Below are 10,751 nucleotides of genomic sequence, written 5' to 3' on the forward strand. Positions count from 1 at the left end.
TCATTTGCAGCAACGACCTGGGGAATAGTTACAGGGGAGAGGAGGGGGATGAATGAGCCAATTATAAACTGGGGATTATTAGGTGACCATGATGGTTTGAGGGCCAGATTGGGAATTTAGCCAGGACACCGGGGTTAACACAATCTTTGAGGACATATTTCCATTGTTAGAGCGGTCACTTGACTATCTTGTCAATATAATAGACAATCCTTGGTTGGACTACTGAAATCTGGCTGTGGCGTATGAGGCTTGTATATTTATAAAGAAATGTCACCCTCTTGTGGAATGGAAAAATAACAATTTGGGCGAACCGGAAATGATGTGTATAAGACTACATGCCAACCAATCAGCGTTTACGTTTCCCTCCACAACCAGCTAGCTTTGTAGCTAAATGATACGGAACCCGAAAACCCACACGAACAACGCATTTTATTTCATTTGTTAGTATTTATTGATACATCAAACGACATCAATAATCAACGTTTGTTTACGGATAACACGCGTGGTAACGTACCTCTATCGAGGATAACGTAGCTTTAAATTTGTATTTTTAACTGCACCAGCTTTATGTGAGGACAAAGGCCTACACATTGCTCGCTGCTTCCAAAGCATGTATCCCTCTTGGGGTAGTAACTATGGTGGTGGTGGTGGCGGCCATCAACCACCTTCGCAGCAGCACTTCGGTGCGCCGAGGGGTCAGTCTCCTCAAGGCGAAGGCTTCGGGGGAGGATTCGGGAGCTATGCTGCTGCTACACCCGCAGCGGCACCCGGGTCAACGTTCAACAGCCTGCGGGAGCAGCATCTCCAGCAGATGCAGCAGCTGCAACAGCTCCATCAAAAACAGCTCCAATCTGTGCTGCACCACGACAGGAACGTAAATGAAAACCCCTATGGCGGCGGTGGTCCTACGGCGGAGTCGTGGCAAGGCAACTCGGGATATGGGTATGGTTCAACGGGGGCCAGTGCCCCTTCCCCATACCAAGATGAGTATCAGTCCATGCAAGGCCCTTCCACTTATCAAGATGAGTATCAGTCCATGGAAGCCGGGGCGCCCAGCCCACAACTTCAGCCGCCGCTGCTGCCACCGCAACCCGAAGAGACCCAGCTTCCCCCATCAGAGGAGGACCCACCCCCATCAGAGGCGAACCCACAGGTACCCACTCAGAACAATGGTACACCAGCGACTAAAGAGGTAAACAAGAAATAATCTTTGGCCCCAAAAGACTAAAATTTCCGACATGGAAACTCGGATCAGGGAGAACGACTGCCCCCTCTCATTGAAGCCACGGGAGTTCAAGGGCGACCGCGGTACTGCAGGCATTGTTAACCGAAAACAGGATCCCCATTATAATTGAATAGAAAAATGGCGATCTTCGTGGTCGTGTAAAAAAGAAAAGAAACATGTATAATAATAATACCAATTTCGAAGACAATCATGTTACCAATACTTGTTTATAATACACTAGATGTATGTCCTTGAACCGATTATTGTAAAATTGCACACAAAATAAGTTGTAAAATGTAGTTGCTAATGGCAACCTGCTATACCCCGGTCGGCCTTTAAACTGGGCATGTTATCTCTCCATTAGTGCTGAGCAATTAACCATAATGTCGGATATTTTTCGGTTTTAAAACAACTAATCGACCAACTTCGGTTACAATTATTTTAATTCCGTTTATTTAGGGTTTTATATGTGAGCCCAATAATGATCCAGCCTGAACTGTGCGACGTAGCAGGGAGTTGTAGTTTCCAACAAGACAATGTTTTACATAGTTTAGTGCATAAAACTTGCTAATTACCTACAATGACCATAATCCATTGCACATATATTTGTTCGGTCTGTGGGGATATAGAAAGCAGCTGTTGCTTTGCTAGGTATCTCTACCTGAAAATACATGATCAGTGATCGTTTGCATTCAGCAGTCATAAAAGTATGCCTTATTTACTTTGAAGAACTACTAAATAGTGATTTGTCAGGCAGCATCTCTATAGAGATGAGATTATTTCATTCCAAGTCATCGTCATTCAAATGTAATATACACAACTAAATTATTTATAATTTATTTAGTGTTGATTTCACTCATGTTGATTATTTATTATAACGCTCCTTTTCCTTGATCTCCTTGTTGTTATTATTATTACTTATTATTATTGTTATTATTATTATTATTATTATAATAATAACTAATATCATTAGTAGGCTTCGTATAGCAGCCTTGTATAACCACCATTGAGCTGTAGGCCTAAGAGCGCATCCTGTTTAATCTTAATACCGTAACTGACTATATTTCAATTCTTATTTAGGCTACTGTAACAATCAATCATTCATTTGTTCATGTCATCGCACAGCATACGAGTCATTCATGATTTGAAATGCAATCAAGCATTTAAGTTTTAAAATAAAGCGAGCCTTGAATAATTAGCTTAAACAATAAATAAATCGTTCCATTTTAGAAATTGCATTCACAAATGAATACGATTGTTCGTATTCTTTGCTGTAATAAAGGCTTAACAAAACAAAAAAAACGTTACAACAGACTCTGGTACGCTTATACTTTATTTAGTGTTTACATTGTTCCAAACGGTCAGAGCAATTATAGTGTAATCTATACAGCACCTGTTTGGCACACATAATATACACACAGCACACACCTTACCTTCTTTTTCTTGATCTCCAGTATTTTCCACAATTAGTCACATCCGAATCTGCCTTGTCAGTATTTTTTACATGGCAGGAGAGTAACAATTTCAGACAGAATAACCTACTATTTTTTTTTKGGGGGGGGGGCGGCGAACTCCAAAAGTCCTCTGATAATACTAGTCCTGTGTGAATCGACATCCCTGTGTTTTTGAGAGAAATGTCTCCGTTTGACAGCTGTTGCTTGCGGGTTTGCACAAGAAAACAATAACTGATTGGATAAATTGAACAAAGTGCGGCGCATAAACTATATATATGAATGGATTACATGCAGCCTATAAACTAAACTATGGACTACATGCAGCCTATAAACTTTCAGTGAATCCTTTTGTTCATATGTTTTGTGTGTATGAACTGAATATTACCAAATGCATCAGTAAAAAAAAAACATTGAGCCTATTTAATGCGACCCTTGCTGTTACTAGATCGCAAAGCGGCAGCATTCAACTGACCTAAAGGTTTGGAAATGATACCTTAACTTTGTCATCCGTAGGCTTAAAATGCACCTGAAGTGCAATTGCACTGTTTAGCTCACATCTGAAGGCTGGGGGATATTTAGGACGTACTGCGGATCGCTAAAATATCCTAATGATTTATGATCACACGTCCTCAATTCAAATATTATGGCGACACTATAGGAACGATGGTTTGGTATGTTTTAGAAACTTGGGAACCAAGCTGGAGTTATCAGTGTGGGCCCATCACCTTGACATGTTGAAATACTGTATCTTCACACCTACAATAAAATCCTCCAGGCTTCCTTCATAACTGTCAATTTATTGAAAATAAAAGAAGAATTACATGGGGGCAGTTAAGGGGGGGGACTAAAATCGTCTTCTGGAGCAATAATTACATCACCAACGTTCCCTAGTAATACTAGTCGCGTGTGAATAGGTCTTTGGCCACGTGCATGCGACGCGTACACGTGTCATGTAAAGAGAGCACGGCTTGAGGGAATAGGGAATATTTTTTCCTAAACAAACGAGGGATTTCAAGTAACAGAACTTTTCAGTCAGAAACGTCTGCAATTATGTTGCGGCTTCAGCAATACGGACAGCGTGATAAACACTTTGATATTCTGTGGTGGTCGCTGCAGCAGGGAGGAGAGAGAGAGAGAACGGGTGCTACTCACACAGTCACTCGCTGTCTTTAAAAAAAAAAATATACATTTACACGGCGCAGAGAGTGAGGCCGGCCGGGCACAATCCAAACAATTGCTGGGCGGACTCCCTCTAGTCATTTGTGTGTCTTAATTACTTAATCAAACCGTGCGCTTAAAGCATCAGACAGGCTCAGTGGATGTAGTTGATTTGATTTAAAACACACCGGATGTGTCTATAGATGGGAAAAATACAAATTTTTAACATTTTCGACCAATCGATTGGTCGAAAGAACAGACGATCGATTGGTCGACTAAGATTTTTTTGTTGTTGTCGGGGACGGCCCTAGGTCACTGACCGTAGGAGTTGACGGAACAGCATAAAGATCTATCTGGGGCCAAGGTAGTTTCTCATAGTGTTGTGATGAGACCTCGTCTACCTGCACAAGTTGTCATCACGTCTCAGAGAAGCGCTGTGTCGCTAGAACACCGTGCTAACCAGCGTGTCTGATATTGTCATGTTGATATGATGTTTTGTTGTTGTTGTCATCCAGCAGCAGCAGCAGCAGTACTGGTACAAGCAGCATCTCCAGAACTTGCAGAGGCTGAAAGCAGAGAAGACCAACCAAGGCCAGGGTGATGGCTCAACGCCCCCACCTCCCAAACCCCAGCCCCACTCGGCTGCAGCCGCCCCTCCCCCTCCATCGGAACCACCCAAGAACGCCCCTCCACCACCACCACCAAAAGAGGAGCCCCCACCACCACCTCCACCTGATGACGAAAAGGTAAGGAGAAACCTGACTGTTTCACATGTCTGAGATAGACTGTGATTAGTATTGTAGGTGAGCATCTTGGTCTATCACAGACATAGCTCAAAATGTACAGGATCTCATGAGAATGAGAAGTTTTCAAACATTCCTTTGCAATATTGTCAGAACGTACTCCGATGATGTGCTGTAACAATTCACTGATATGGTAGATATTCACGTATCGGTTTCCCAATGTCATAGGGGGGTGGGGAAGACAAGTACATTTACATTTACATTTAAGTCATTTAGCTGACGCTCTTATCCAGAGCGACTTACAATTTGGAAAGTTCATACATATTCATCCTGGTCCCCCCGTGGGGAATGAACCCACAACCCTGGCGTTGCAAACGCCATGCTCTACCAACTGAGCCACACGGGAACAAGTAAATTAATATATTGTGTGAACTTTCACCTCTGTCCTTGAAGTGCAGTGTGGAAACAGAAAGATGTAACCTGTTGAAGACGTTCCTCTGTGGAATATCTTCCAGCCTAAGAACTTAGCCAATAGGCTAACTCAAAGGTTTTTTTATTTTTATTTAAGAGTGTCTTTGAGATTCCTGCTGTAATGAAAAGGGCTATACAAATCTAGTATCCTCTCCTCCTCCTCCTCCTCCTGCAGCCTGCCCCCACAAACCAGGACCCAGTAGAGGTGGCCCGGCTACAGCAGCTCCAGAGCGCAGCGGCCCAGTGGCAGCAGGCCCAGCAGCAGAGAGCGGGCTACCAGTACCAAGCCCTGATGCAGCACCATGCTCAGCTACAGGCCATCCTCAACCAGTACCAGCAGTGTATCCAACAACCTGCACAGCTAGAGGTATCTCTATGACATTTGTTTTGAGACTTTTTTTTTTAATGTATTTTTTTGCACACTGATTCTTCCCCTCTTTTTTAATATTTATATATATATTTTTTAGAACATAGCTGAAGTTGTGATCAGTTCTGTGCCTATTTCAGTCCGTTTCATTATTATAGTAATTAACTTTATTTGCGCAGCATCTTGCATGGATAAAATACAGTTTGCGTGATTGTAGAGCATGTTATCCCACCCAGCAGGCTCCTCACAAAATGTGTGTTGTCTGTTTGCTGTCAGGGGTTATTATGAAAGCAAAATTCTAATTTCCTTTGAAAGATGGACAATTAAATAAGCCGATTCTATTCTCTGAGATGTCCTCTTCTTTATATGAAGCCTATGCCCAAGGCAAATTTCCACATTGTTTGGACAACAGTTTTTCTCAACCCCCCCCCCCCCCCTTTGTGTAGACAATGTCTATGGCCATGCAGCTGAGTCACTATGAGACGCAGCAGCAGAAGTTTGTCCCGGTGTTTGCAGACTGGGGCCGCACCTTCAGCCAGTGGCAAGAGCAGTTCCAGTCCTACCCACATAAAGACCAGCTACAGGACTATGAGTTACAGTGAAACAGTGCAGGAACAGATGAACTCCACTTCAGCACACCTACAGGTACAGTACAGCCTGACAAACTCCACCACACCTACAGGTACAGCCTGACAAACTCCACCACACCTACAGGTACAGCCTGACAAACTCCACCACACCTACAGGTACAGTACAGCCTGACAAACTTCACCACACCTACAGGTACAGTACAGCCTGACAAACCCACCACACCTACAGGTACAGCCTGACAAACTCCACCACACCTACAGGTACAGCCTGACAAACTCCACCACACCTACAGGTACAGCCTGACAAACTCCACCACACCTACAGGTACAGTACAGCCTGACAAACTCCACCTCAGCACACCTACAGGTACAGTACAGCCTGACAAACTCCACCCCACCTACAGTACAGTACAGCCTGACAAACTCCACCCCACCTACAGGTACAGTACAGCCTGACAAACTCCACCCCACCTACAGGTACAGCCTGACAAACTCCACCCCACCTACAGGTACAGCCTGACAAACTCCACCCACCTACAGTACAGCCTACAAACCCACCACACCTACAGGTACAGCCTGACAAACTCCACCACACCTACAGGTACAGTACAGCCTGACAAATCCACCACACCTACAGGTACAGTACAGCCTGACAAACTCCACCTCAGCACACCTACAGTACAGTACAGCCTGACAAACTCCACCCCACCTACAGGTACAGCCTGACAAACTCCACCACACCTACAGGTACAGCCTGACAAACTCCACCACACCTACAGTACAGTACACCTGACCAAACTTCACCACACCTACAGGTACAGTACAGCCTGACAAACTCCCACCACACCTACAGGTACAGCCTGACAAACTTCACCACACCTACAGGTACAGCCTGACAAACTCCACCACACCTACAGGTACAGCCTGACAAACTCCACCACACCTACAGGTACAGCCTGACAAACTCCACCACACCTACAAGTACAGCCTGACAACTCCACCACACCTACAGTACAGTACAGTACAGCCTGACAAACTCCACCTCAGCACACCTACAGGTACAGTACAGCCTGACAAACTCCACCCCACCTACAGGTACAGTACAGCCTGACAAACTCCACACCCACCTACAGGTACAGTACAGCCTGACAAACTCCACCACACCTACAGGTACAGCCTGACAAACTCCACCACACTACAGGTACAGCCTGACAAACTCCACCCCACCTACAGGTACAGTACAGCCTGACAAACTCCACCACACCTACAGGTACAGTACAGCCTGACAAATCCACCCCCCTACAGTACAGTACACCTGACAAACTCCACCACACCTACAGGTACAGCCTGACAAACTCCACCACACCTACAGGTACAGCCTGACAAACTCCACCTCTGTACTGTGTGTGTGTACCTCCCCTCTGCATCTGTGGCCTTTTCAGTATAGATGTAACTTACAGATGTAGAGTAGAACAGGGTTCCCCGACTTGTTCAGTAGGATGTAGAGTAGAACAGGGTTCCCGACTGTTCAGTAGGATGTAGAGTAGAACAGGTCCCCGACTTGTTCAGTAGATGTAGAGTAGAACAGGGTTCCCCGACTTGTTCAGTAGGATGTAGAGTAGAACAGGGTTCCCCGACTTGTTCAGCAGGATTAGAGTAGAACAGGGTTCCCCGACTTGTTCAGCAGGATGTAGAGTAAGACAAGTGTTCCCCGACTTGTTCAGTAGGATGTAGAGTAGAACAGGGTTCCCCGACTTGTTCAGTAGGATGTAGAGTAGAACAGGGTCCCCGACTTGTTCAGTAGGATGTAGAGTAGAACAGGGTTCCCCGACTTGTTCAGTAGAATGTAGAGTAGAACAGGTTCCCCGACTTGTTCAGCAGGATGTAGAGTAGAACAGGGTTCCCCGACTTGTTCAGTAGGATGTAGAGTAGAACAGGGTTCCCCCGACTTGTTCAGCAGGATGTAGAGTAGAACAGGGTTCCCCCGACTTGTTCAGCAGCATGTAGAGTAGAACAGGGTTCCCCCGACTTGTTCAGCAGGATGTAGAACAGGGTTCCCCCGACTTGTTCAGTAGGATGTAGAGTAGAACAGGGTATTACCACACCTAAAAGAGGAATATAATGTGAATGTATACAAATGTAATCAAGGTTTGAAGTGATTGTTTTAGTCATCTGTTGTTGTTTTTCTGGGGGGGAGGGGCTTCTTGCAGTCAATTTGCAGTCTATAAATTATTAGTAATTATGTTCCGGCCCCCCTAACCACTCGCTCAAGAAAAAATGTGCCAGAAGCTAAATCTAGTTGATGATCCCTGGTGACGGTGATATCTGTCATATGCAATAGACACCTGTGTTCACTCTAGTCATTGTATTTCCATGTGTTCAGTTCTGAATGTTTCACGTTGCTGAATACACCCTAGCCAGCTTAATGTAAAAAAATATATATATATATTTTTTAAAAGGGCTCCTTAAATGTGATTTGATTGCAGGAGAGGGTCACCACACTGCGAGCCATGCAGCAACAGTACGGAGGCAGCGGCAGCAGCGACAGCGGTGGTCAGTACGGCGCTGACCAATACAGTAGTAGTGACCGGTATGGTAGTGGAGGGTACGAGGACCAGTACAGCCAGTATGGTCAGTACCCACACTCTGGACCGGACTCGCAGAATCAACAAGGCCACATGGTGAGCCCATCCACGCCGTCCCAGCCAGGTAGCCAGCCCTCGTCCACCTCTGGACCCGTGTCCCAGGGCCCTCTACCAGGGCAGCACGGCCCCTCCAACTCCCAACGCGTGGGAACCCCCACAGGAGAACCACACCAGGGCCCTCCACCCGGGCACCAGGGCCCTCCACCCGTGCACCAGGGCCCTCCACCCGTGCACCAGGGCCCCCCACCCGGTCACCAGGGCCCCCCACCCGGTCACCAGGGCCCTCCACCCGGTCACCAGGGCCCCCCACCCGGGCACCAGGGCCCTCCAACCGTGCACCAGGGCCCTCCGCCCGTGCACCAGGGCCCCCCACCCGGTCACCAGGGCCCCCCACCCGGTCACCAGGGCCCCCCACCCGGTCACCAGGGCCCCCCACCCGGGCAACAGGGCCCTCCACCCGTGCACCAGGGCCCTCGACCAGGGCACCAGGGCCCCCGACCCGTGCACCAGGGCCCCCGACCCGTGCACCAGGGCCCCCGACCCGTGCACCAGGGCCCCCAACCCGTGCACCAGGGCCCCCAACCCGTGCACCAGGGCCCCCAACCCGTGCACCAGGGCCCTCCACCCGTGCACCAGGGCCCTCCACCCGGGCACCAGGGCCCTCAGTCAGAGCAGTACAACCTGTCTGGACCCCCTGGTAGAGGGGCAGGCCCAGGAGGGAGAGGGTTGGCCAGACCACCAGGTCCACAAGGAGGACAGCCTCCATCCTACCAAGGCCCCAGAGGACCAAGGTAACTTGTGTATTCACGACATAATGATATTCAAACCCCCCCCTACCCTCTTGACCAGGTATCCCTTTGGGAGAGATTTTGATTGTACCTGAACGTGACAACTTGGACTTAAAAAAACAAAAACAATTGTTTAAATAAAACATTGCCATTTACAGGCTGTTCAAACATTCATGTGTTTTCTTTCCACCCAGGTTTGATGGTCCGAGAGGGAACGGCCCGCGGTTTGACCAGCAGCAGCAGTCCGTTCAACAGCAGAGGTTCAACGCTCCACCAGGTCCCAGGTTCAACCAGCAGCACCCAAGGTTTGATCAGTTTGGCCCCAGAGGACCAGGGCCTCGGTTCGGACAGCAGGGGCCCCACTTCGACCACCCCGCGAGACAGAGCCCCCCAGCCCGCTTTGAAAGACCCACTGGTCCCTCAGCACCCTATATAGGCCCACAGCCTAAACCAGACACTGGCAAAGACACCAAACTATCTCAGGGTAAGACTGAGATGCCAGCAGGCTCTAAGCCTCCTGGTATTAAACCTACTGGGCCAACTAAACCAGTAGCAGACAGTACAACTAAGCAAGGTGAATTGGCAGAACCAGGAGACATGTCAGAGGACATGTTGGAGTCCCTTGAGGGCTTCTTCGTCCAAAATGACCCCATCCCTCAGACGAAAGCAGAGGCTGATGCTGCTGCTGCTAGTAAGGACTCCACTGCCAAAAAGGAAGAGGTGAGCCCCTCTGCTGCTGCCGCCGGTGCCAAGCACCCCGTGTCCACCATCGCTTCTGTATCCCCGAAAACCGCTTCCCCTGCCAAGACCGCTCTCAAACCAGGTGGACCGGCCGGGCCGTTGAAGACCAACGTCAATAACAACAACGGGTCTCTGGGACCACATGGGCCTAAGCCTCACGGACCGGAGCCGCCGAAGACCCACCCAATGACCAACCAACCCCCTGGTCTTCTGGGGCTCATGGGCCGTGGTAGAGGGGGACGTGGCCAGCCTCTAGGGCCTCTAAGAGGGGGGGAGGATGGAGGGAGAGGACGAGGGGAGGCGGACAGAGGAGGGTCTTGTAGTAGTCCTCTGGAGGGTAGTAGTGCTCTTCAGGGACCCACATCTCCTCTTCAGGCTGAGGAGGACCTTCAGGTTTCTCCAGTGAAGGATCCTGTTGCCACTCTGCTGCTGCCAGTCCTCCTCTGGTCCTCCATGTTGTGATCTCATCTCTTCATGTGGAGGTCTGTAGTCGTAAGGAACCCCCTCCATGTCGTCCTCTGTCCTCCCACCTCCCAGAGGATAGTGTTGGGACTGAAGTCTGGGATACC

The 10,751-nt window shown here is 48.2% G+C and overlaps 1 protein-coding gene across 1 annotated transcript in view; it reads left to right on the forward strand.

Annotated features, from left to right (window-relative positions):
* The first annotated feature begins 366 nt into the window (after nt 1–366).
* The window catches only part of LOC112069407 (YLP motif-containing protein 1-like), a 68,837-nt gene continuing 58,452 nt past the window's right edge, over nt 367–10,751 (forward strand). Inside the window, 7 exon segments of the mRNA XM_070438541.1 lie at nt 367–1,153; nt 4,362–4,583; nt 5,227–5,418; nt 5,865–6,016; nt 6,018–6,063; nt 8,495–9,444; nt 9,636–10,575. Coding sequence (XP_070294642.1) covers nt 611–1,153; nt 4,362–4,583; nt 5,227–5,418; nt 5,865–6,016; nt 6,018–6,063; nt 8,495–9,444; nt 9,636–10,575 — 3,045 coding nt within the window. The 5' untranslated portion in view covers nt 367–610.

This window comes from Salvelinus sp. IW2-2015, unplaced genomic scaffold (assembly GCF_002910315.2).
Source record: "Salvelinus sp. IW2-2015 unplaced genomic scaffold, ASM291031v2 Un_scaffold1003, whole genome shotgun sequence".
In the NCBI taxonomy this organism is placed as follows: Eukaryota; Metazoa; Chordata; class Actinopteri; order Salmoniformes; family Salmonidae; genus Salvelinus; species Salvelinus sp. IW2-2015.